Source organism: Apteryx mantelli, chromosome 2 (assembly GCF_036417845.1).
Source record: "Apteryx mantelli isolate bAptMan1 chromosome 2, bAptMan1.hap1, whole genome shotgun sequence".
NCBI classification, from domain to species: Eukaryota; Metazoa; Chordata; class Aves; order Apterygiformes; family Apterygidae; genus Apteryx; species Apteryx mantelli.
In genome coordinates, this window is record NC_089979.1 from 147,802,825 (window position 1) to 147,830,735 (window position 27,911).

At 36.0% G+C, this 27,911-nt stretch overlaps 1 protein-coding gene across 5 annotated transcripts; it reads right to left on the reverse strand.

Annotated features, from left to right (window-relative positions):
- Window positions 1-589: 589 nt before the first annotated feature.
- NSUN6 (NOP2/Sun RNA methyltransferase 6) lies at window positions 590-27,886 on the reverse strand. 5 transcript variants are annotated; one of them, XM_067291769.1, is made up of 13 exons: window positions 27,576-27,886; window positions 24,436-24,543; window positions 23,537-23,692; window positions 22,286-22,345; window positions 21,649-21,728; window positions 20,407-20,516; window positions 17,460-17,613; window positions 15,686-15,767; window positions 12,415-12,534; window positions 9,307-9,451; window positions 7,245-7,393; window positions 5,248-5,373; window positions 590-2,646 (listed from the first exon to the last, which is right to left on the reverse strand). In XM_067291769.1, exons 2-13 carry the CDS (start codon window positions 24,508-24,510, stop codon window positions 2,434-2,436), a joined length of 1,470 nt encoding a protein of 489 aa, XP_067147870.1. In that variant the 5' UTR covers window positions 24,511-24,543; window positions 27,576-27,886; the 3' UTR covers window positions 590-2,433. The 5 variants fall into 5 exon arrangements, with proteins under 5 accessions (XP_067147870.1, XP_067147868.1, XP_067147869.1 ...); XM_067291767.1 differs by having other exon boundaries at window positions 24,436-24,529; window positions 27,576-27,885; XM_067291768.1 differs by having other exon boundaries at window positions 24,436-24,532; window positions 27,576-27,885.
- Window positions 27,887-27,911: the final 25 nt, after the last annotated feature.

Below are 27,911 nucleotides of genomic sequence, written 5' to 3' on the forward strand. Positions count from 1 at the left end.
TAGACATCCAACTTAGCCAACCCGTCTCCTTCTGTAGTCAAAGGAAGGAGGCTGGCTCTTTCAAAGGGTAATTCACGTCTTAATTAAGTTTCTGCTCTGAACTGCCTGATGGAGAAATCTCTTTTCTCTCTCTTTTTTTCTCTGTCTGTCTCTCCCTGTCTCTCCCTGTCTCTCCCCCCCCCGCCTCTTCCCTCCCTCAATCTCTCTCCATTGTCCACAAAGAGAGGGCCTGGGGAAACAGCTGAGGTTTATCCCTTTAATATGCTGAATATTCTTTTAAGTCCAGCAGTGACTTTTGCAGAAATAACTCTAGTAGTGCAAGTTCAGATATCAGTAATGCTTCTTCAGGTTAAGTGTGGTCTGCAATTACACTGGAATCACATACAAGTCAACAAGTCAATCATAAAAAGATTTTTTTTTTCCTGAGAAACTTTTATAAAATCAAGTGAGATCAATTTCTTGAAAAGCCTGTTTTTGATTCAGAACTGAATAAATCTGGGAAAGTCTCAACAAATCCTCCACTAAAAAGTCAGCATTTTTAAATTTTTCAAATTCAGTATTACATAGCTCCTGCTACTGAACACAAAGGCAAAAGTTCCTCACTTTATATGTGTACGCAAATTTCAATATATTGACTATACATGCCAATTAAAGTTTACTGAATTTACATATTCTGCAAAAAGAAAATGGTCTTTTACCAGCACTGAGTTACAGATTTCAACATGTACATACAATAGAAAACGAATACATTTTGTTACCAAGTAATTATTTTAGCCATATTTAGGCTAAAAAGACTATAATTTAAAATATGAGCTATTATGATTCTAAATACGATGTTTCGCCTACTACTGATGCAAAAAAAGATGAATTTTAATTCTTCTGGTACACCATGGTTAACTGCAAGGAGGGACCAACAAAAGTAGGTAAGAAGTAGACAAGGATTCCATCGTCCTGTCTTGCTAGGACAGGCCTTTCAGAGGATGAAGAAGATCATACATGTAGTACAGTCACCTTTGGTAAAACAGAGTAGTGGCATCTGTTTTATTTAAGAATGGTAGAAGATACTCTGTTTCAAAACATTTATAGCACATACAAGTAAATAAACAGACTACCGAGATATAGAATTGTATATATTGTTCTGATTACAAACAAATGCAATGACAGGAAACAGTTTAGTAAAAGTGAATTATAAAATTAATATCACTGTTAAATGAAACCAAATAATTCTAGGCCAAAAGTAAGATGTTTTTCAGATAATGCTTTTAAAAACCAGAATTTGATCAGTGGCAAAAAAAGTCAATTTAGGTTTTTGAATTGTACTTACCTTTTTCTCCCCAATTTTAGTGCTATTGCCAGTTCCAGTGAGGAGAATACTGTTCAAAATGAGAACATCTCTGGAACTGAAGCAGAAATTTCAAATATATCTAACAAATTTATGCAATTTAGATTATTAAACATTTGAGCAGTGCTTTAAGTCAATTCTCATTAATATGCTTCCCCAGTCTCAGTTTTCTCATGATTTTAGCAGGTGATACTTTCTAACCAGTAAAGACTTAATATTCTAAGTTGTTTGAAAGGTAAATCTGCAACATTTCAGATGGTATTATGCATTGTTTTCTGTTTCTTGATATATTAATCACAACTGTTGCCCCTTCTATTGCAAATGTTTGATTTTAAAACTGTCATTTGTCAGCCAGTCCAATAGTCTATTTCAGAACCAATAGTTTGTGCATGGGAAGTTTGATGTTGAAACAATATTTATTTACATTCCCAGAGTGAGATGGTTTAATATATTCATGCTGCTATAAAAGACATGCTACAAAGCCTAATCGTATTTTGTGTATATACTATGTGTACAGAGAATCTTGCTTGTATTAAAATAAAAGAGAAATGAGGTTCTAAGTATCAATTTATAAAACAGTTCTTTGTGAAATATTAGAGTGTTTCACTTAGCACTACTTAATGAAGCATTTTCGTAAACCTCCACAGAAACCACCTTTTCCAGAATTTGCAATAACAGTTCCAGTGTATTTTATTTATGACTGCATTTCAAAAGATAGATAGCTTAACTCCCACCCTACCACCATGAAGCCCTGTTCCTGTGTTTGTGGTGCTATATGAGCTACTCACATGGTAAAAGATAAAACGGACAACGGGATGACTGAACATACTTGTCTTTCATGCACTGACCTGCTGTAAATACAAACGCAAGTGGAGACTTAAAAATGATACTACCCCTCCCCCAGCTGTGACTTTCTTTCTGCAACCTGTGGCTTTTTCCCAGCAGAACAGCTGGCAGATTTTATTGCTACCATAGCAACCTTGTCGTCAGTCTGTTGGCTTGGCAACGTTGCAGCAGTAAGAAATATAGTTAACATTTGAACTGTTCTTAGACTCACAAAGGTATTTTTTTCAGGTTGTATTGCTAAATGCTTATTTACTATTCAATTTAATAAATTTTGCAATAAAAAATCCTATACAGTCCTTATTTGCCAGTGAAATCAAATCATCTTCCCTGGAATCTTGCAAAGAATTAATGTCCATTCCCTGCAAAGTCACAGCAGATGGATCAAATCTCTGCAGCAGCTTCAACTGAACAAGTGACAGCCCAGCTCCCCTCATGCCTTCTCCTCCAATATGAGGTTCCTTTTTAAGTAAAAAGAAAAGCAAATTATTTCATCCGTAAAGATCCTGTTTTCCTAAATGTTAACAGCATGGACAAGCTAAGTTTATATCATTCACAGCATGGGGAAATTCAAAAGTAATGTGGTCCTTCTTTTCTTGCCTTAATGGCAGGTGCATATATGATGAGCACATATTCCAGGCCCCAAACCCCTTGAGAAGGAGGTGGTACAGCTGATCCCTTTTTAGCCTGGGAGTTTAGTAATTAGAGCACCTACTGGGCATGGGTACACACAGATCAAAAACATCTCCTCGCTCAAAAGAAAGACTGTTACCACCAGAGAATAAGAAGTTCTAAGGCTTTTAGGTTTTCACTTTTAAATCTGTGTACTAACTAATAACTAGATATTAAGTCAAAAACAGTCATTCCTTAGCCAGGAAATAATATACTCAGTAGTAGCTGAGATACCTGGATTCCTCGATTTTACAACTTCAACTGGAGAGATTTAAAGCCCTAATCCACAGTAACTGACTGCATAAAGAGGCATCACTTTGGAAGAAGATAAAAAGAAGACTTATTCAAAAATAAATCTCCCTTTTAAATCTTGTCTAGTGTAGTCTCTAATGCAGCTTGCAGCAGAGCGTTCTTTGAGCCACCACACTCTGCTAGCACATGAGCTCAGCCAGGCAGCACGTGAGCAGGTAGCTGCTTAACAACATACCATGCCATGTAAAGCAGGGCTGCCGAGAACCTGCAGCCTGCTGCTTCTCTTCTTCTCCCTCAGTGGGATTTTAGGGCTTTCCAGGTAAGAGAGAAAAAAAAGTGTCTATTGCAAGTGGAGAAAAAAAATTTGTAAAGGAAGACAGGGATAGCAACTTGAGGTAATATAATAGGAGAAGGAGAAAGTAAAAGACTTGGGAAAACAGACACTATTACACAGGGTCAAGTGACTTGCTCAGTCAAAGGAAGAACAACTTTTTTCTCTACCTCCTCCTTTTTCCCTCCAGTTAAATTACTGCATTTAAGCTGATACACAGTATCTCCTGTGTGTAAATCTCTAAAAGGAAGCAAGTCTGCACAAACCAGGAATTGGCTGCCATGCAGTAACCTCCACCTTTGAGAGATCAATGCCCATGCTTCCACCTCCTGTGTTGTCATTCCCAAAATGCTTCCAGGTCCTGGAGCCCACATGAGAGCTATCGGACTGGGAATAAAGCAGGTGTCCACTAGGAGAGACTAAAGAACACAGGAAATACGTAAGGGGAGCATGAGGTAAGCTGACCCTAGATTCCAGTTTCCTCTTCACAGGAAGATTGCCTTACTTTGTACTACTGCATAACTGGTTGTAAGATACCCTAAACTATCTTTGGGTATACAGTTCAGTGTCATCTAATTTAAAGTATAAAAAAAGAGATTAATTTTTATACAGATGGCATTTCTGTGGGAAAACTAGTGCTTTATTCAATGCTGATATCACTGGTGAGAGATCAAGCCTATTGAAGTTGGAATTAATCTTGCATTTGAGTTAATAGGGCCTGTGTTTTGCTTTGTCATTCTATCAAGGACAATTTTTTTCTACTATTAGGCAAAATGTATAATCTCATCTGAAACAGAACTTGAAAATTCCTCATAAATGGATGGTGGGAAGTCTGAATTTGAATCAGGAGGTGAAAGACCTCTGACACAAATCATTTAAGAAAAGCTTCAGTTCTGTTACATCTTTAGCAGCTTTCATATTGTACACCCCTTGTATTTTTGTAATTTTTTTTAAAGGTGCACATACCATTTACTTCTTGAAGACAGATACAAATCATTACAGAATGTATTAGTTAAATATATAGCAAATTTAGACTTTTTCTCAAAGCCACCATGATTAACAACTAACCAACTCAACTGATCACATCAACAAAGGGGAAGAGATCCACATATGGGCTGACGATAAATTCTCTCATGGTACTACAAGAGGTAACAGGTATTTCTAAAATGTATGCAGTATAGATAAAACAATTTTAGTACCTCTCCATAACCCGTATATGTTACTTCCTCCCAGACAGGTTAACGGTAAACACTGGCTTCACAAAAGACAAGGTACAGTCTTGGACACTAGGCCTGAAATAAATTTATTCCCTCATTCCTCTAAATGACTCCCATATATATAAAATTCTCATCCTCAAAACACCAAGTTCTTTGTGTTTTTCTCTCATCTTTATGCAACTCTTCACCATTTCAGTAGCTTTAATAAAGTTTTTCACCTCTCCTGTGAATGTGTAAAGTAAGAGAATAAAATATATGCATTACAAGCAAAGAGCTACAAGAGAAATTTTAGCCCATCTGAACTATCTTTTATCCCTGTTGTGTTTTAAATGACTGTTGTAAAAATCAAAATCACCACAGTACACAGTGGGATTCAGTCTGTGAAACTGCTTAATGTTTGCCAAATGAAGCTCAATTAGCTATGAAAATAGGTTTAAAAAGCCTCAGAAACCCTTGTGTTATTTCTGACTATAGCAGCTAAAATTGTCTGTAGTGAAAAAGAGATGGGTTAATAGTAAATACAGTGCTTAATTTTACAGTGCCAAAACAAGATCACTGGATTGTGTGAAGTACCCTGAAAATATTATTACCTGTGGCTGAAGCTGGAGGCATGGAAAAGTTTCCAGGGCCCAAGCAACTTGCTCCTCATTTTCAGAAAGTGTAATCGTACATGTACTATATACTAAAACACCTCCTGGCTTCAGCAATTTCACTGCCTATGGGGAGGAAGAAATTATAGTTCAGCTTATATTTAAGTGCAAAATGGCTTTGAATACAAGTTACTTATTATGTAGAAACAATATGCTATAACAAGTAAACATAACACTTATTTAAACTCAAATCTGTCTGTCTAAAATAGGCATTAGGATACTGATTCTTTTCAGGGAATATGGTAAAGAATCCTATGGATTAGAAAGGCTTTTCTTTCCAAATCATCATTATATCTCATGCAGCTTATTAAATGCCATTGAGATGATACACTCATATGTTATTTGTACAGCTCTGCATATCTCAGGCAGATTAGTTCTGTTTTCATCACCAACTGTGAACCATGGACACACAATACTTTCTTCAGTGACACTACATGTCAACTGTTTCCACAGATTTGGCACGGAAGGTGTATCTATGCTGTTTTTCAAGCCCTGGTTCACTTTGAATACATGTAATTTGGATTTAGACAAGTTTCATGAAATCCTATCCTTTAGCATCAGCCCAAGCAGACTCCTAATAGCATGTCACAGTTGTTGTATGTTCTCTTGGCTTTGTACTCCATCACATGTTCCATAGTACCTTACAGCACCACTGCAGGGGAGCTACCTGTAGTGAAGTTGCAGGAGTCCATGTTGCTGCAGTGAAAAGACTTTAACCTGCCCTGTGACTTGGACGCTTCAGAGTATTATAAACTGGAGCTCATGGAATTGAAAGAATGGAAAAAATGTAAATTTTCTTCTTTACTATGGTTTACATATATCTATCCCACGCTCCACCGAATTGACTTCACCTAGCAGCAGGTAATGGTGGGGCTGAAAGACTAACTGAATCTTAACACTATCTTCTTCACTTAAAGGACAAGTTTTATGAACGATGAGATAACACATTCTTGTTTTATAAATATCTAAGTGGTCCTAAATGATTTAAACTTTCCTCCTTCTCTTTGACTTCAACAGCTATGAATGACAGAGAACAAAGCTGAACAAATGACTCATGTTCTCTAACTTGTTCTAAGCAAGAACAGATGCAATACAGGGAAATAAATAAATTCTAAAAGAAGTAACATCTTGAAAGAACACAATGAGATTTGGTTTTCAAGGGATTCCTCTATCTCTGTAGCTATCCAAAACCAAAGTCTTAGATGTGGCTGGGTTTAGTTCCTAGAACACAAACTCCCAAATTTAAGGATATATTAAAGAAAACTGCACTGACTTGGAAATCTTTTGTCATATGGAGAACAGGAATGAAAAACTAGGTAGATTTAAATGTTTAAAACTTATCAGCAGATACACTAGCTTCATAGGGGCAGACTGCATCCTAGGATCTATCGGTGCAACAAATAGTATGTGTTCTGGGAACTATTGTTCCCTGAGGACAGTGATAGCACAAGACCTGTTGGGACATTAGGCAAGATATTTAAGCTCCAATATTTTCCAAATAAGTTCAGGGATAAGCTAAAAACTGCTGAGGGCTTTGTGATAGAAGAAACTTTACTGGGGAAACTAGTAAGAGGAAAAGCTTAGCAAAGGTATCTTGTGATGAAAAAGAAACAAGTTACTACTTGATGGTTTCCTACTACAGCAAATGACGAAAGGCAAAGAAATGACATGAAACTTGTATTCAGAAGGGAAGAGGCTGCAGAACAGCAAACAGTTTTATGAAAGTGTTTCAAAGAACACTTTTCTGGTGCTCTATTTGACCACAAAAAAAAAAGAGAACTTTGCAATTTGCAATGCTGGGCAATAATACCCCAGCATTTAACTGCTGAAAAGGTAAGGAAAATGAGGTACCATTTGGGGGTGGAGGTGAGGTAAGTTTTACACTGCAAAACCTTTTGTCTGCAACTTAACTTAGCTACTCAATTATTAATACATACCACAGTGAAAAGTTTGCGTTGCAGTGGTTGATAAGATGTCACTTCCTTTAGAGTCCAAGAATAAGCCATGTTTGGTCTTTGCCCCATCCCACTACATGGAGCATCAAGAAGAATTCGATCAAATGACTCTGGTAAAAAAGGAGGACCTTCTGCAAAAAACAGTTAATAATGTAAAAGCTGCAGGATAAATATGTGGCTGTTTCTTTTCTTGAGACTTCACAACAGATAACGAGAAGCCTGCTTGTCATAAAACATTTATGCTCTATAGATATTGTCTGCAAAAGTGCTCTCAGCTACAGACAAGTCTTAGCACTGCTGGTGATAGATTTCATCTCACAGAAAAAGAGTTTTACAGTTCTGTAAGCTCAAACAATTTATGATCACTCTGGCTGTAACATTTTTCAACCTTAATTTAATATCCTGGAAGTAAAATGTAAAAACAAACAAAAATATTAAAATATGATTGATTACAAGTACTGGGTACAGAGCTATACATACAGGCTGTAATGAGCCAGAATCAGCTTGTAACTGAACCCAAAAGTGCATAAATCTTAACTGAGAGAAGCCTGTAGTTAATCATTAAGACTGACTTATATAGTAATATTTGGACTGCCTGTATAGTAATTGGACTGCCTATATAATAATAGCTAGTTCTTGTGACGCCTCTGCATCTGTAGAAAACGAGGCACTTTATAATGAAGTGAAATATATGTTCTAATATGTGACACATGCTGGCTCTATAACCAAACAACTGAGTAAATGAGTTGTGAAAGAAGGAGAACTATTTCTGAATATTACCTGGATAGATAATGGAATATGTAACTTCTGTATGAAGAGCCTGTGCTTTCATCTGAATCCCACTGGCTCAACAGTCTGAAAGTTTTTATAGTCCTAGTGCTAGCGTGACTCTTCAGTTCAGGCTCCCCAAGACAAAAGTGGGTCCATATGTGTATCTGTGAGTAACCAATGAGGAAGAGAGCCATATATATGCTTTGCCTCCTTTGCTCCTTCTGCTTCTCAAATATTCAAGTTAGGTCACAAGTGAAAACAAGTGGGTGACTTCATACTACTGCTACCTAGCTTGTTCCAGCACTGCAAAATGAGTCTATTTTGGCACTACTGATATATCTACCTCTGATTCATTACTAAAACATTTAAAATATGTCATATCTCTTAATTGCAGCGACGTATAGAAAAGCTTTCATGATCTCTTAGCATTATAGCTAGCTCTTGTTCAGCTATGTAAGTGCTAAGTACCCACTACAATATTTTATGTTCACAGAAAGACTACTAAGAAAATACCTTTATCCCTGCAAAGCATTCTAACTGTAAGGCTTAGGAAGAAGGCAGGTGAATTATGCAAGCTGATCTCTACTTAGGTTAACCAGTAACTGAGCTAAAATAGAGTGAGAAAGAACAGCATACTTTGCACAACAAACTAAAAATAATCAAGACAGCAGATACCATTTAAATAATTCCATCATGGGAACAGAAGCAGTATCATAAATACAGCATTTCAGAAAAGAACTGAACTTAAAATTAAATGAACTTAAAATAATACACTGTGCTTCTATAGCACTTTCCATCTGTATGCCCCAAAAAGCTGAAAAAACATTAATAAACTAAGCCTTGCAGCACTCTTGGGAGTTAGGTATTAATAACCCCATTTTACAGATGAGGATTCCGAGGCAGAGAAGACAAGCAATTGTGCCAAAGTCACTTCTTTCTCAGAGTGAGCTAGACAATTCAGAGTATGGGGTTGAATGCTATCATGAGAGAAGGTTAACACCTTGTCAGGCTTTGATATTATCTAAAAAGGGAATGCATTTCTTTTTGAGCCCATTAGGCTGTGATAAGGACAGATAGTTTGAGTTCTGTATTTGCATCATGGAGTAATAATCTCTGAAGAGCAGAAAATAAAAGGGCATCCATCATGCCAAAGTAACCTAGGTTTCTGCCAAGATTTCAAGGACCTGTGGATATTGTGGCAGGTGTAATAACACTAGCACAAATATGATTACCATTTTCTTCTAAAAGCTGTTACCCAAGGTGTTTACTTTACCTTGTTCATCCTCTCTCTTCTCAATTGAAAGTGCCTTTGTTCCATCATAGCAAAAGGCCTTAATGCAATTCAACTGGAGCAATTCAGCATTCTGCTTAATTTTTTTCACTTTGTTGGCTATCTTGTCCATGGCTATTACTTCGCCCTGGAGAATACAAGGTTTATATCAAAAGCATAGGGATTAACTGGATGTACAGTTCCTGATTTTTTTTTTTCTATGAGCAGTGTAATGAATGAAGCTTAGTTTTCCCTACCGAATTTTATCATCCGTAAACCCACACCACAGTTGTCCTTGTTCTCACTTGTCTTCTGTGTTCCTCCCATAAGGGTAGATATTAGTCTGGAGCTCTGTGCATTCTGACTGGCGCCTCCTTGGCCAGATCACTGCCAAGGGGAACTTTTTTTTTTATTATTTTGCTTTTTACTGGTTAGGTTAAGTGAGGTTAAGCTAGGTTTTTCTATTCTTCAAGAACTGGTTTCTATGAAACTCATAAAAATTTAATCATTTAAAAGAGGTTAGAAGTCTCAAATATGTGGTAGAAATAGCCAACAGGTTTTAAATTTGCATGGACATAGTAAGAGACAAACAGAGGATGTGATCACATACACTGCAGGGAAATGAGGCCCACAGCCAGATCTCTAGCTTGCTCAGATTCAAAACACTTAGGGTAGTTGTCACTCAAGTTCTGTTGGGAAAGAAGGTACATTCTAGAATAAATTTAGACATAGGGAAGGGATTGCAACTACACATCATTCCTTTTATTTAAGAATAAGATTTCTTTTTTCCTCCCAGACACACAGCACTACCTGCTAGATGAAATTTAAAAACACAAAGGAAAGAACACATTTTCAGTAGCAACCATAAAATCCAAAACAGTAATACTACCTTTGAAGAAAAACCCAAAGACCAAAAATCTTTAAAAAAAGACTTGCTACAGCAATTAGAACCTGTTGAGAAAACACAATGACAACTTTCTGCTATGTGGTGATGGCCCTCTAAGAGGCTTATGGAAGGATCATATGACAGAGATAGACTGTGTAAAAAAAAGGACAGTCAATAAAAATAGGCTAGTTGACTATAGTAATCATGTTAGCCAATATGTAGGTCTGGGACTAAGAAAAAAAAAAAGGATTTATGTTGTGCCAGTTGTGGCCAGCCTTCAGCCGCTGTGCATCAAATCACCTCTTACAGGGGCACTCGATGGCCACGTGCCACTGCTCCTCCCCCATCACAATTCAACCCACATGCACGGTAACAACTCCTCATGCCTGCAGGCTGGGTCTATCCTTAAACAGTCCATTTACTGCACGTGTGCTGACCTGAGGATACGCAAAGAGAAATCCTTCTCCTGAAGAGACTCTCAGAAAAGAGAAGGAGCTGAAAGGCAGAAGTTCTTCCCCAGCTGGCCCATTCTGGCTATTGCCAGAAAGACATCTGGGAAAAATGGTGGTTTTGAACTGGGCTCTTGACAGTCTACACATTCACTAAACATCTGATTAACAATAATAAATTCTTGAGTTGTAACTATCCCTAATTCATATTTTAAAGCACTTGCACAGAAAATAAGGAGTTATTTTACATTTCCATTATCTGATCTAAAAATAGAATGTATTATTTTTTACAATTAAATTATAAAAATATAAGATTTACTCAAATGTTTCTGAAATGTAAATGATTTATTATGCTGTGTATTGAAATTTAGTAAGGAATATCTGTGAATGGAACTTAACCAAAGAGCAGTGCAAATTAACTAAACAAGCAGATATTTTTGCCATATCTAAATTAAAACTATGATATTTATTCAGAAACGGAAAGTCAATTTAGATAAATTTCAACATCTGTATTCTGAATCTTTGCTACTGCAGCTGGAGCTAAGCACAATCAAAACATCTAAAATGACTGAGAGAAAAAAAATTATGCAAATTTATACAAAATGTACATACATGCAGAAAGTGTAAATGGAAATAAATCCATGACAGAGTATATGCTTTTACAGACTTTATTTTTTATTTACCACACTGAAATTCTTTACTGGAAGCTCTGCAACTCTATCTAATAAATGACTAATGAATGTCTAACACGTTTGCCAATTTTCCATACTGAGGGAACGAACACTTCAGTAAGCACTAGGAATGATTATGTCAAGCAAACTGCCACACACAACTAACTACATGTCTTCTCTAAGTGCATACCCATCATTAACCACTGCTAAATCTTCCCATTAATGCACAGATACCTGCTGAAGTACTGTATAATGCAACTGCGAGATTTCTAAATCATCTGTCATCGTGTAAAACCCCCATTCCAACCAGAACAGCAACTAAACTAGTTACAAACTTTTTAGAGGAAACATTTTTTTCCCTTTGCTAAAAAAAAGTAACCCACACGTCTATCTTTCACTTTGCATAAACCAATCTGATATATGCAAATCTTTATTCCTCTCTCCACATTCTTTTTGGCTTGTGTACTGTTTGCCTTCATCTTTCTTTGAATACTAATTTTTTGCTTCTTTTCACATCATTTCTTTCTCATTAAGTATTTTTGCTTTCTACCTTAGAAAGCAAAATATTTTATTTTTGACCTTCTACCTTAGAATGATAAATTTACACTAGAAATTCTCAGTAAAAACTATGAATTGTGCAGTATAGATGTGATCTTAGACTGTAAATTCCTTGGATTAGGAGCTTTTTGGCATGTTTCTGTAAAGAGTTGTGTATTTTTTTGGCACTCTTTAGTAACCCATGATTTCCATATATCCTCAATTTTGTGAATCCAGCATATTCCTCAGTAACTTTGCCCTGCATGTTACAAACGTTCTTCCATTAGAAACAAATCAATATCATTTAAAAGGAGGAATCAAACATGTTTCAGCAGGTCAATTTATGGCAATTAAGGTGTTAAATGTAATGGTGACTATTTGATAAAAACATTCATGCCCATTTCAGTAACTCTGATGTGCTGCAAAATAAATTGGTAAGTAGAATGTTCAAATATTAATGGTTTGCTGTTATCTGTGGATTCTGATAGATAAGTGAAATGAATTGTGCAAACGATCAGTGGTCAGACTTTCTTTGCTGACACATAAAATGCTCAGTGACTTCTCTTACCTGGTCATTCATTAACGCTGCAAGATGGGTTGTTTTTCCTCCAGGTGCAGCACACACATCCAAAATTCTCTCTCCTGGCTGAGGGTTTAAAACATGGCTCACAACCACAGAAGGCAAGTTCTACCATAAAAACAAAAATGGAAGACTTTAAGCCTTATACCCTGTATCAAGTCCTACATTAAGTAATGACAAAACATTGAAAAAAAATTTATTCAAAAGTGAAGATACTTATGATATTGCTGCCAGTTCCATATCAGAAGATGAAATATTGTGTTTATATAAAATAAACTATATGTTTTAAGTCCCTAGTGGCTCTTTATTTAAAGCCATACATGAGTATCTATGACTGAAGTTTAAGGGTTTGTGACTGAGGACACAACGCTAAGAATCAAAATTAAATAAGTTGATACCACGACAGACAGAGTAGCTCTGTATATTATGCATATTTTAGGTTGACCTGTTTATTCGATCAGTTGCTGTATGACTATATTGGTGTATCAGATGAATAGGCAGGAGTTTAAACTAGATGAATTAAAGTACAGAGAAGCTGAACTGCACTATTAACTGCATAAACAGAACAGATGCACTGGAGAGAAATAATATGCAATGTTTGCAGTATTAACATCTTACACAATACAAACATACTCTGAAAGATTCTCTTCTAATTTGGTCGAACAGAAAGGTATAAAAACTGTTTTATGTTCTCTTTACTACTTGCTGCCTTTGGTTAGCACATTTTCAAGTTCCATGTCACAGCATTCAAAAAATGAACAATAATTGGGTGCTAATACTATTAGGTGCAGGCCTTCTTCTCATACACAGCAAATTCCGGTCAAAAGAGCTAGGTTCAAAGGGTTGAGATCAGCAGCATGAAGTCCAGCTGGAGGCCAGGCCAGGTGTACTCCAGGGGTGGGTACTGGGGCCAATACTGTTTAACGTCTCCATTAATGACCTGGACGATGGGACAGAGTGCACCCTCAGTAAATTTACAGACCATACAAATATGGAAGGAGTGGTTGATACACCAGGTGGTTCTGCTGCCATTCAGAAGGATATCAAAAGGATGGAGAAATGGGCAAAGAGGAATCTCATGAAGCCCAGCAAAGGGAAATGCCATGTCCTGCACCTGGGGAGGAACAACTCTCCATACACCAGAACATGCTGGGGGCTGGCTGGCTGGCAAGCAGCTTTGCAGGGAAGGTCTCGTACATCCTGATACACAAGAAGTTGAATATGTACCAGCAATGTGCCTTTGTGGCAAAGACGACCAACAGCATCCTGGGCTGCATTAGGACAGGTATTGCCACCAAGTTGAGGGAGGTAATCCTTCCCCTCTACGCAGTGCTGGTGAGACCACATCTGGAGTGCTGTGTCCAGTTCTGGGCTCCCCAGTACAAAAGAGACATGAACATACTGGAGCAAGTCCAGCGAAGGGCCACTAAGATGATTAAGTGCTTGGAGCACCTGTCATGTTAGCAAAGCCTAAGAGAGCAGGGACTGTTCAATCTGGAAAAGAGAAGGCTCGGGGTGAGGTGGATCTTATCCATGTGTATAAATACCTGATTGGAGGGTGTAAAGAAGACAAAGCCAGACTCTTCTCAGTGATATCCAGTGACGGAACAAGAGACAACAGGCACAAATTTTGATACAGGAAATTGCACTTGAACATAAGGAAAAACTTTTTTACTGTGAAGGTGAATGAACACTGGAAAAAGTTGCCCAGAGAGGTTGTGGAGACTCCATCCTTGGAGATATTCAAAATTCAACTGGGAATGGTCCTGAGCAACCTGGGAGAGGTGACGCTGCTTTGACAGGGAGGTTGGACTAGATCTCCAGAGGTCCCTTCCAACTCAACTATTCTGTGATATTTAAAAAATGTACCAAAAACCTATACTTCAAACAGAAATCAAAGGAATTTTGAACCACTATGCAATTCTAAACTGAGTATTTAAGGTGGGCACCCAAAACTAAATTCCACCAATAAAATGAAGACCTTGATGTATGGAAGTTAAATTCTCACATGTGTACCAGTCTCTCAAATAATCTGTCTCTAAAAATTCTATTCCTTGAAAGCAAGAACTCTAATAACCTGAACCAGGGAAGAAAAAGGCTCTCCTTTATTGCAGGCCATCAGATAATATATTGCTTGATAAACTACTTTTTGCTCACACCAGAAGACAGCATTGATTCTCATTTAAAAATACTGATTACAAATGCATGAAAAGAACTCATTTGCTGTATTGACTCTGATAGAAGAAATTATGAATACGACAATGCACTGTAATAAAGGATTTATCTATTCATCTGAGTGACACAAATAAAACGAGGAGATAACTTAGTAAGAATTTAAGAGTATACCTCTGAACAAGGGTTTATTTGAGCTAAAATTTAAATTTACAGATGCAAATCATTATTTTGTATGTTTAAAAAAGTGCTGCATAGCTTGATTTTGTTTTAAACCCAGGGAATGTTCATACTTATATTAAAAACATATGTACCATTGTTGGTGTACTCTCTTAAAAATCTAATTGAGGCGTGCACCTTACTTCTTTATTTTGGCAAACCAAATTAGTAATCTTACCTAATCTAAGAAACTAGTAAATTCCATAATTCCATCATCCTACATTTCAGCACAGCACTGATACCCAATTGTCATGTCTGAGTATTGTTTTTAACCAGATTTGTTCTGGGCGAAAAGAACATAGGTTCCACAAATAATAAAGCTGCAAAAAGAAAAGCTGACTAGAATGTTCTTGGATCTCATAATAAAAATCCCAAAGTAATTTGTCATTCTTTGGAAACCGTAGTTTTACGGTACAAGGTGGTGATAACTCTGCTACTGTAAGATTTTTCATATTTGGTTTCTTCAAGTGGATTTTTTCCATTAGGGATAAAAGATGTGGATGTTCCCTTCAACTTAAAGCCTGCCTAATATCTGGAGATTCCATATCTACAGAAGGATGTACACTGAAGGAGGATCATATTTCAGATGTTATATGCAGTTTCCAGAAACTGAAAAATCTATGCAGAATATCTGCACAAAAAGAATTCATAAGCTTTTAAGTGAATATCTCTTTTAAAGTCACAGATACAGAGTTAGTATGATTAAACCAGCTACATGTAGATACTGTGTTCATTCTAAATGATTCATTTTTTTTAAGTAGTGAATTAGGTGCAATAATACACAATGAGTATATAGAGTCCTAATGAGCACTTAAGAGGATATTTATTCTTCTGCAAATAGCACAGACTTTTTTGGTAAAAAACATACCTGTAAAAACAAATGGCTAGGGAGCACATTGTCAAACGAAGGACTAAGGTAGACAGGCTCTATCATTCTTATGCCCATCCCACTGAAAAACATGGAACAATTTATTTCAACTACTCAGATTTATTATTTTTAACATTATTCAATTTAAATCATTATGCTTATATATAAATAACTTGAAACAGAATCTTACAAAAATGAAAGCATGAAAGCACTCATAAACAAACAAAACAAATACTTTTACAATTTTGTAATGTGATATTCTTTAAAATGACACCACTATGTTGGGTAACCTGTAAGAAAAATATGCCACATTATAAATTGGAACTATCTATATAATTTGCATACAGCAAATTAATCTGTTTCGTACATATGACAAGCTGATATCTAATCAAAGCCTCAATAATATAAAGCAATGCATAAACATATGTTTTAATGTGATTTAAATATGTTAATTTTGGTCCATAACTCCTTTTGGCTAGTCATGTTTGTAATAGGGCACTGGAGTATAATTTCCTACTTAGTTCTTCCTCTAATTTTCTAGACTGTCTCAGATTTTTGTTGAATAACTAAAGAACATCCATTTCAAACCCTTACAGGAACACTAATTTGCGTGCAAAGCAAAGGTTTAAATTTAGGAGCAACCTAAATTTTAAATAGGAATGAAGTTCATTTAATTGGAATCTGTAATACATTTTATTAGGGTAAGGCAATTGTATAACAAGAAAATGGACAACAAAGAATAATAATACCGAACCTGAAAAATATACTACAAATTACTGAAGATAACAAGAATTAGTAACCTTTTGCATATGCTTTGCAGAGTTGTATGATAAGGATGGATATGAAAAAGCAAACTTGTGGTCTCCACATTTGGTGTTACATACTATCATTCTATGTCATCAACTTAATAGGAATATGCTACTCTTACCTCTACTATATTCAAGCTATAATACATCAGAAATCCTCTAACAATGTCATCTTTTTTACTAAATCTTTTTTAGTTTGTTCTGATGATGTAAACTTTCAGTCATTAATTTGATGTAATGCTGTTTATACACTGCTTCTATATGTGTTTTAGATGAGAGAAAAAGGAACAAATCATAAGCTTTGGCAACAAAATAGAAGAGCAAGTAACCTTGAATTAGTTAACTAACCTGGCAAATGGTGTTATATTTTTTGAATGTATCTGACCTAATGTGCTGTTCCTTCAACTCTAAAAATGTTCTTAGGGGATAAGGAGAAGGGCAATGCTGCATTTCAGTTCCATCCAAATAGGAAGGCAGTACAGAACAATTTACCAAAATGGAATTTTGCCAATGTACATTTTTCACTTCTGTTTTTCCTATGTTAATAAAGTCAGATGTTAGTTAAAGCTTTTTTTTGAGAAGCCATTTATTTCCACTCCTATCTTTCCGCAAACTGGTATGTGGAGCCCATTCTGCAACTAAATGTTGAAACTGCTAATACTTACTGTAGGACTTTAATCATAATTAAGATTTCCTTGCACAAGCAGCCACACATACAAACACATAGCCATCACACTGCCACTGTCTTAGCTGTGAAGTTACAGGAGAGAGCAGGAGGCACAATCCTATTAGATTGCCAGAAGCTAAAACTTCCCAAAAGATGCTGGAAATTCCTATGTGCAATACAGGTCTTAGACAAAGCCATCATGTAGTTTCTCATATGGTACAGAACATTTCAAAATGCCTTGCCATCTTCTCCCTTCCCTTTCCAAAGTTGTAGGTGTAAATTCCAGTTACCATGGACTTACTTCAATGGGCCATTTGAACCAAAGATTTCACTGCGACTCAGTTCAGATATCCCATTTCCAAGGAAAACTTTGATTCCTCCAAATTCTTTGGCTCCTCTTTTACACTTCCCTTCAATATCTGAATACACCGAGACCAAATCTCCAGCTTTCAAAACTGTTCAAAGAAGAAGAGAAATTCTGACATTAATCTTATACTTGACAAGACAGTAGTGACCAAATAATTTGGGACTTTCAGTAGACTACTTACTCCAGCTCCTGTATCACAGCAAAAGTTAGACTTGCTGTAATCTACACAAGAGACTCACTGGTTTTAGGTTTGAAAGTGTACATGGTGAATGATGGTTACGAACTAGCTAGATATTGAAAGACTCTCAGTTACTAATCAAACACTCTGTTTTCTTGTTTTGTAAGAGGCTAGACCAATCTCTTTGTTTATTCCATCACCACGTGGTCACCCATGAGTTTTAAGACCACTCTTTGGGATTTCATTCTGTGTGTGTGTGCTCCAGGCACACAAGTACATTAAACCACAGTGGTTCACATTTAGAGGCAATTACTCTACTCAGATAGTAATACTAAATTTGCCTAATGACCTTTCAATAGCTAGGTAGAACATAGCTGACGAAAAGCTGCTTAAACTCTGTTACTTTAATACAAGTGATCATATATTCCTCGGTAGAGACAATTTCTCAGATGTGCCTCTCCTTCTACCTCTAACGCAACTGCTGTTCCGAATAATCCTCTAAAAGAGTTTGCCTCTCCAATTAATAGCCTCCAATTCCGTTATGTACATAAGCATACACCAAATTCTAGAAACATGTAGTCCTAGTGACTTGAACTATCCTTCTGAACCGGAACCAAAATAGATGGGAAAAAGGGTTGGTTTAGGTGATTCTACAGAACAGTAAGAAAGCTTGTTCTATGTACAGCCTGGCTGAAAAATGTACTTGAAAATAAAGGCCTCCACTGACAGCAATAAACCATTTTCCAAGGTGACATTTCTAAGGTAGCTGACTGGCTGGAGCATCCAGAAGATGCAAGAGGTAAGACAAATGATAGTACAGCTTCCCCAAAATTCTGAGAGTTGTGTTTAGGAATCTTTTTTTTCCTATTTTCAAGGGGCCTTCCTAATACGGAAAAATGCCCTGGTATTCTTAAATGGAATACTTGTTAGGTAGCTACTAAACATTTCATTTTTGGATAACTTCTTATAAAATGTGACCCAAAACATGTGATAGCCTACTGTTATTATCTACTTAATCTTCATATAACTAAAACCTTTGGCTATTCAACTCTTCCATCCAGCATATTTGTCAACGATTTTTTGCAGTATTCAAAAGCAAAAGGTTATTTCACTCCTCGCTAACAATTGTCTTCTCAAAATTCATTAGTGCTATGTACAGTTTTTAAGCTTTTTGTTCATTTGGGTAGCTACACCGGCATTTCCCTAAATCTAACCTAAAGCTTAGATATTGATTAGTTAAATTAAACTCAAAGCCCCTTGATAATTAGTTTATTCTCATTTGGGTAGCTAGTTCAGTGATAAAATACCTGCTCTTGCTTAACTCTTTTTTTTCGCCAGTTAGACCATTTATACTTACGGCCATATTATATTTGGTCTCAAGCGGGTAGCATGCCCTCCTATTTTATTTTCCTATCTGCAATTTCTCTGAAGTGTTCCTGAAGTTTTAGTGAAAAGATCTTCTTTTCTTTGAATCTGATGTTGCGTGCACAGTTACATACAGCAATTATGACAAATCACCAGTTAACTCAAAGAGGGGCTTGAATATTTATGAGGTTGTCTAAATAAGCAGTTTCAACAGCTGCTACAGCAATATACTTATTTCCTTATAAAGTCCTGGACTGAAAAACATTCCTGTTCTGTGAATTGGATTTAAGCATAAGCTTAAAACTAAGCACTTGTTCAAGGTTTTTTTCCTGAATAGGAATGAAGTCAAGTGGATGGAAAATGCTTTCCTGACTCTGTTTAATAGTAAGAACCATAATGATCAGTAGATATCAGCACAATAGAATAATGAGGTGAATCATCCAAAATTATATTGGTTTCACATAAAGTTAATTTGACTTTTAAAGGCAAAATAAATAGCATTGTTTCAATAGGCTGCTGAACACGCTCAGATTATATGTAGGAGATTTTTTTAATCTTATCTCTCAGGCATTGAAAGACAGAAAAATACATATTTCCATTTCTTAAGAACCTAAGTCATTAAAATTGAAGATTTTTCTCATCAATAGAAATAAATTTTTTTTCTAGATCTCTCATACACAAACAATATCAAATGAATTACCAAAGGACAAAAAAAAAGAAAATCCATTTTTCTAGATCTGGAACTTAGACTCTCACAGGATCATAAAGTCAAGTGCCTTGGTAAGCACATGAAAAGATAATACATCTTGAAATAGCGGCAGTTAATCAACATACATCCAACTACCATGTAGACATGTCTGCTGCACCACCCTCTTTCCTTTGGCAAGAGTGGAAAGTGACAAACTTCTCTAAGTTTATTTTATTGAAGATGAATATTAAAAGCTACCATAGTTGCTCCTAAAGAAAAAAAAATCTAAAAAAAACAGGTTTCACTTTAAACATGTTGCTTAAAATATTTTCAAATGAAAATAAGAAGAAACTAAATCTTTGAGAACTAATACTTCAGCTAGGAATTATGTATTAATAAAGGAACTTAAACAGCCTTAAATATTTTAATGAGAAATAATTACACATAATTTGTTATTAGTATTGCACAACAGTGGTAAAAATTTCAAACAAAAGCCAGATAAAATATGTATTTACTACATACTACAAGATTCATTTCAGCTGGAAAAAAAAAAAAAAAAACAAATGTCACTCTATTTATTGGAAATTATCATCAATGGGTGATACTTTTTCCCTCTAAAACCTAACCGAGTGTATTCAGAGAACTCTTACATTTTGAGGTAGATATGATTCCCGGGACATATACATGTGCTCCTCGAAGTACTGCATAACCACAGTGGGCTCCAACAATGACTTCAGATGCATGTTTTTTTATACCTCGCCTAAAAATATAAAATACAGTTCAGTTAAAAAAAAAAAAAACCCTACTGAAAAAAATTTAAACCCCCCTCTCTCCCAGTAAACTCTCTGGTTCATAAATACTGTTTTTGTGGCAATATACTGGAGAAATATTTAACTAACATGTATTAAATTTAAAAGATTCATTTTAGTCCCAGAGGAAGCAAAGGACAGAACCAAAATGGAAACCACTCCTCGAAGTAATACAGATTCAGAAACTCTTTGCCGCTACTTTAAACCTGATACTGGAATACAAATAAATTATATTGGGATGCAGATCTATCCCGTTTCAGACTAGATGATAGTAAAGTGACTTTTTCATGTTTAACAACTGCTATGTCCTCCTAAAAGAGTAGGAATTGTGAAGAAGGTAGTTAAATGTACACTTATTAAAATATAAAAAGAATAGTATGTTCAGAAAGAGATCCTTCAAAAAAAGGATTAAATGTGAATGAGGGAAGAAAAGAAGCAGTAAATGCTATTTTACAGCGTAGAGCATTTACACACTACTTGTCAGTCTTGATATAATCACGGTAGAAACAGAATGTGAATATGTTAATCTTCAACAAGATACTTTAAATAAGATGTCCATCAGTGAATTCAATAAAGCAATGAAGAAACTCCAAAGGGGCAGATACAAAGGCAACTTGAGGGATATCCAAACATAGCTTAAGAACGAAGAACAACTAGTTATTTTGTAAGGGGTAAACTTGACTCCGAAATTCCCCTCCACATCACTGATGCCAGTCTCCCTAAAGTTTTGCTCCGGACTCGATTCCAGTGGAAGAAAACACTCCATTAAGCTACCTCACCCTGTTGCTCTATTTCCCCCAAATAAATCTAGCTCTTCAGTCTGCCACCTTCCAGACTTCCCAGAGAGGATCTAATTATGTTACATTTTCCCTATTAAAAGTTTATCTCATAAATGAGGAAAGAATTCTATGTTTTGTTGCATCTTTTAAGGACCAAAAATCTGATATGGGTAGGATACAGACTGCCCATTAGGTCTTACAAACAATTATACTTTATTCATAGTGAGTTATTTACAACTGTTTTAATACTAAATCTGTAAATAAATCATGTGTTGTGGCATTTTAAAATCTGAAAATTTCAAACCTGGGTCCAATGACAGGAATTAATAAGATGTCCTGGATTTCTGGGTGCTCAAGAACTGGAACACATAGTCCTTTAAATTGCTGTTAAATTAAAAAAATAAATAATTATTAAACAGTATTAACAAATGCTAATGTAAGTACTTAATTATATTGAAAAATATTTTCCATCCATAACTCATAGCTGTACACGGTACAAAAACTATAGTGACAACAGTTGAGAGAGGTTGGAAAATGGTGTGTCAGGAGACAGTCTGTATTATAAATACTGATATAAAATACTAAATATTTAATAACGTATGAAATACCAAGGCCCCAAAGGAGCTCACTGAGAGAATTCACTACAGGGAGTGGGACAGAGTCCTGAACACTCATATCCTTACCACTTGCTTTTCCTTTCTTCTGGAAGAAGGTTGAGTCAAGTTATCATCAGTTCACACTAACACCATCAGAGAAGCTAGTGTCTATCTGTGCCATGATTTTGGTGTTATTAATTATAAACCACTGGCTAACTGTATTCATGTATTGCCTGCTTTACTTAATATGCTAAGTTGGTAAAACTTTTTATTTCTTTTTTCAACTTAGCTTTGATTGGATACTGAGGGCTATCATGTGTAGAGTTGAAAAAAATGACAACTTGCCATTTTAAAACTGTTTGTGGACTTTCCAAAGCAGATATCTCCTTTTTGGAGCCTTTTAAACTATAAACCCAAAACATGGAAAACAAGGAATTAGTTTGCATATGATAAATAAAGATAAAAAAAAAAAGCAAAATGTTGTTAAAATGGATTAAACTGCTATGTAGTTTCCTTTTCTAATATAATGTATAAATGCAAAATGTTTTATTTATACAAAAATGCAAAAAGTTTACAAAAATCTGTCTTCATTCAGTTTTTAGCAAAGCATTTTCCTTTAAAGCAAAATATCATACTGCAATATCCATTTCTAGATTTCCACAATCAAGTTAAAATTAGCCTAACTCATTACCATCCCAGCCAACAGAATACTGTCAACTGCCTCTGCATCACAGAAATGTCTTGGCTCCTGTCATGCAATAGCTCTCTGCACACCCACTAGCATTAATAATTTACTTATAGAAGAACAGGATCTTTTCAGAGTGAAAATCTAGGATAGTTTCAAAATAATCTACCTCTTAAACATTATGGCTTTCATATCATCAGATAAAGACATGTTTAACTAAGATAAGTAAAAATAAAAAAAAAATCTGAAGATTAAAAATATGCACACAAATTACAGCAGCTGCAGGGCACCACTCTGGCTCCAGTTCCTTGAATATACAGATTCTCTCAATCTCCTTAAGTTTGTGCAATGAAATATAAACCCATTCTCTTTTAATCTTTACTAAATATATTCTAAACACACTAAACATTTTATATTGAACTACAGTTTTTATCTATTTCTATTGTCTTCTCTAGGCTTATGAAGTCTGTACAATATTTACTACAGTAGTATCCCAATCTTAACTAAGGCTTCTATCTGCCACCATAATACAAAGAAAAATAATACAGGCATATTGATGGCTCCAATTGATATATTTTAAATTGTGAATTAAAAACTACATGCCAAATGACCTAGCTGACTCAGTTATTTGCATTTTATATCTTATGATTTATTTCAGCTTTTTAGAGCTTTGCAAAAGAGCTGGTTGCCTTTTTCCTTCTGTTGTTGCCTTTCTTTGATATATTAGAGGCTGATTACTGCTAGATGATGAATTTTCATTTAACATTTAATGTCAGGAAATCAATATGACTGCATCATGTTAATACTAGTGGAAATATATTAAGGAATAGTATCTAGCAATGAAAAGCTCTCAATCAGTCAAAAGATGAAAAATCTGGTTACTTTTGCTGTAACAAAGAAATGGCACAAACCTGCTGGATCTCTTCAAACAGTAAATTTTTCATGTGTTTCACTGAGGCCAAGTGTGTATTTACTCTAACAGTTGTGAAAGCTGGTGGATGAGGCAGATGACTTAACAGAGATTGATATCTACTCTCTGCCTCCTGTGTACCTAAAGCAGTTATAAGCTGAGAAGGAGAGAAGAGATTTTAAAATAAATATTAAGGAGTTTCATACAGTAGAAAAGCATAAAACAAGCATTACATAGAAATGGAGGAATATGGTTGTGTGATGTAGAATAGCACGGAATGTCTATGCTTTAGAGGCCTAACTCCAGTGATAACCTCATAAATTTCTTGAAAAGGAATCATAGAAAAACTAGTCGTATTAGCAAGATCATTCTATACAGGCTGCAGCAAGAACCCAAGTCAACCATTCGTGAGCTCTGAGGTCCTGTACAAAACATAGGCCTAAGGACCTGGAAGATGAGATTTAGAAATATGAATTTGTGACTCTTTTCCTCACATAGAACAACTTCATTTTGCTGTGCTTTTACATTAGGAATTCATAGATTGTCTACCATGTTTTTGGTCTTGCACTGGAGTAAGGTGGTATTTGTTGTTAACATTATGTGGTTAATACGTGGTTAATTCTCTGTGTGATCCTTTTTCAGTGGGATCCAAAACTGAAGCCTTAGATTTATGCTAAGTTTAAACATTTTTGTATTACTTTGAGCCAACAGGCTTACAGAATACATATTTTAAACATAAGTATCTTAAAAAATCTGGGTCCCATATGGACTTTGAATCTGAATAGTCAAATGCATATTATTTATTGTGAAATATTAATGTCATAATATTAAATAATATTAACAGTGTGCGATTTGTGAATATGTGATCACTGACAGTTAACAGCAATACTCTTCACATACCTCACTATTTCTGAACACTTTGCTGAGATATTCTTCAACTTCACATTGAAAGGATATTTTGGGGAAGAAAGCCATCTTCTTTAGTGTTTAAAATCTGCTGGTAAAGAACTGAAATGAGCAACATATTGTCTTAGCAATATTTATCATAATCTCTAATTTTGTAAATGTAACATAAGATATACCACAAACTAAGCAGCACTGGCCTTTCTGATTCTTCTGGTTGGAGAATGCAATGTTACTATACTAAAAATTCCAAATATTGCTCAAGCTGTAACTGTAATACTATTGCTAATTACATTTCGGCATAGGTTAATTAACATATTTAGCATTTGCAGTGTAGCATAAACATATCAGAATGAGATTACTGGCTTCATTACTGTCATACCCTTCCCAGCCACACCTTCCAAGGCATCAGTGTTTAAAATGTGAGAAAGGTGTGTCATCACCTCTAAATCCTGTCCCATTAAAGTTCCTCTAGTTGTCCTGGAGGAAAACTTGTAGCTTAGTCCTAGAATTCACTCACAAGGGTTCCGCACAAAATTTAATCAGCTCTGACTCTTCTGAAGTCCTTTCATTTATTACATTACATTTTTGTAATCATTTCTAGAGATTATCTTCTAATTTTTCCCAGTCAGATTTAATTTTTCTCAAGCTTAGCTTTTTAGGTTTCCTCCATAGTTTAAATGATCACAATTCTGTAAGTGTTGACATGTGGGCTGGAATGTTATTTTTTCTCACAGACTTAAAAAATTAACAAACCAGTATAAGTTTTTTCATAAGTCTGTTTTCTAGAACTAGTGAAGAATTAATACAAAAGAAGCTCTGCTGATCCTTACTGTGAAAGCTTCAAGCTGTTTGGTGAAAGATTACATGGTTAAAAGATACAGGAAGTTTCCAGATGTTGCTTTGATTCCTCCATGAATCAGCTACGAAGTCCCTACTGTAGCTCAGCCCTGATACAATTTTTATTTTCTTGCGATTTTTCTCTGTTTATTTTTCTATGTAGGCAAGAAAATGCAGCTATCTTCCCAAAACTGTATCTGCCCACCCCTATATAGCCTGTATTTTGGAAGATTTATATACACTTCCTGAAACACTCACACTTCAGTCTGAAGTGAGAATTCCTAAGAATTTAATAGCTTATTTAAACTAACTTAAATGGAAGGAAAGTGAGAAATCCCCACTGTCAGTGAGCTTTACTCCATCCATAAGAAGGAAATTTGAATACTAAAATACTACATTTTCATTTTATTAGACATACTTAAAGAACTTGCACCAGAAAATTGTGCATACATTCTCTTTGAATTAGAGGCTGCTTGTGACTTTCATCACACAGAAGATCTCAAAAATATCTTTTTCAATATTCCAGATTCAGTTGAAGTTTCATGCTAGAAGACTGTTATCTTTTTTAGACTTAATTTTCAAGTTCAGACAATTTTCAGTTTATGGGTGGGAGGTTCAGTACCTTACTTACAACTTTAGCAGCCTTTGAAAGAAATAAGCTATAATGGAATTAATGAACTTCTTTTTAGAATCTAGCAAAATGCCTAATAAGAATTTACTTTGGTATTTCTACTAAATCTAATAGTACTAAAATAGTTTATATTACAACCTAAATGACCAAAGTTTGGTTTTAACATTTTCAGACAATGTGACATATCATGCCTCTGAGCTCTTGCTCTAGGATGCCTACATTACAGGCAAAAAAAGAACATATGGTTCATGTTTGGAAAGTTTTTTTTCTTCATAAGCATAATAAACTAGCATTAAAAAAAACACACTTATGAATTTTTAAGATACTTGGAATCCTGAATGCAATTAAGCAGAATTTGAAAACTTACAGAAACACGTATTATTTTGCCCTAGAATTACCTCTGCTATTTAGACTATGAAGGTATTTTTTTAAGACACGAAACAGGGATTTTACAGTAACACTGATCTCACAATTAGTTACCTCTTCATAGAAACCCAACAACTGATCTGACAGCATGCTGGCAACAGGGCTTGTTTTTATCTCATTTTTAAAATGTGAATGAATAAAACCATGTAATGTGTGCTGGTAGGGGGTCAAAACCAAAAAATCTTGGTCAAAAATGACTGCACAAACAGGACAGATTGTATGAACTGCAATGAAGATGCATAAATGTGCTATAAAAGGGAAGTGTCAGTCCCATAGTACAGACCAACAAGATAACTTTCTCAACAAGTAATGTAAACTCTCCATGGTTTGAATGCCTAAATATAAAAGGTATAGTGTGTTAGAAACTACCATCCTGCTGAACAGGATGGCAAGTATATTACAATGTCCGCAATAAAACAAGAAGCCGGGAATGCAATACTAATAGGAGACTTCAGTAATCCCTGTGTAGTCTGGGTAGATGTCACACACAAGCATGATGCCACACTTGTGCTTCTGAACAGTTAATGAACACTTTATGAAATATTTGATCAAGGAACACGTAACAGGAAAAGTTAAGTCTTGACCCTGACTAGTTCATAGGGCCTGGTACAAAACGTTAGTGCTGAAGAGCTGCTCTGTCACAGCAACTGCAACGTATGTGGATTCAACATGCATTCAAGTAGCAAATACAAGAAACCCAGTATCACTGTGCTTAGGTCAGGAAAAGGAACAACACACCGATGAAATGTTCCTCTGTTAAAACGAGCAGTCAAAAGAATAACACCATTGTAAGCAGTCTGGAAACTAATTTAAAAATACAGAACTGGAGGTTGAGAGCACACCCACAGAACCTGCAACTTGAGCACTGTAGGTATGCTGTTTGTATCTCAAAAAAGATGTAGCTTAGAAAAGTTTGGAGAAAGGTGATGACAAAGATAGGGAATGGCTTACAATTAAGGAAAGACTAAACAGGCAGTTGAGAGGGGATATGATAAAAGTTTTTAAATTCACAAGTGGCAGGCTGACAAGGAAGACTGGTATATGCTCTCCTCCAATACAAGAGTTAGACTTCAAATAGAACTAGCAGGCAGCGCTTCAAAACCAAAAGTAATTTTCCCAGACCAGCTGTGTCATACACCATGCCACAGGACTTTGTGGACAGGGCAGGTTTTAAAAAGGAAGCCCTGAGCTTGACCCATCTATGAAAACGAGCCCTCGAGGCAGCATCACTCCAGCTCACCATCTCCTCACGCGTTTCGCGGGCCAGTTCCAGGGGCACGATGTCGGGCCAGCTGTTCCTGACCTCACGCAGCGCACCCTCACGCCTAACAGGGGCGGCAGGGCCGTCCCGAGGCACTGCTGTTCTTTCCCTTCCCCCGCCCTTTCCCACACGAGGAAGAGGCTCCTCCCCGCCGCGTCGCGGAGCGGAATTTGGGGCTTCCTCTCCCCCGCTCCGAAAAGCCCCGGGACAAGGGGCCGGGGGGGGGGGGGCGGCCGCAGCTCTCCACAGGCTCGCTGCGGCCCCGCGCCCCACCTCCCGCCAGGCCCAGGAAGCCGAGGGCTGCCGGGAGGAAGG

Coding starts and splice junctions, on each gene's coding strand:
- NSUN6 (XM_067291769.1), bottom strand. CDS start 24,510: ATGGCTTTCTTCCCCAAAATATCCTTTCAATGTGAAGTTGAAGAATAT. Junction 22,346..23,536: donor TGTTTGAAGAGATCCAGCAG/GTTTGTGCCATT, acceptor TTGGGTTTATAG/TTTAAAAGGCTCCAAAAAGG. Junction 15,768..17,459: donor GGTTCAAATGGCCCATTGAA/GTAAGTCCATGG, acceptor CATGTTTTTCAG/TGGGATGGGCATAAGAATGA.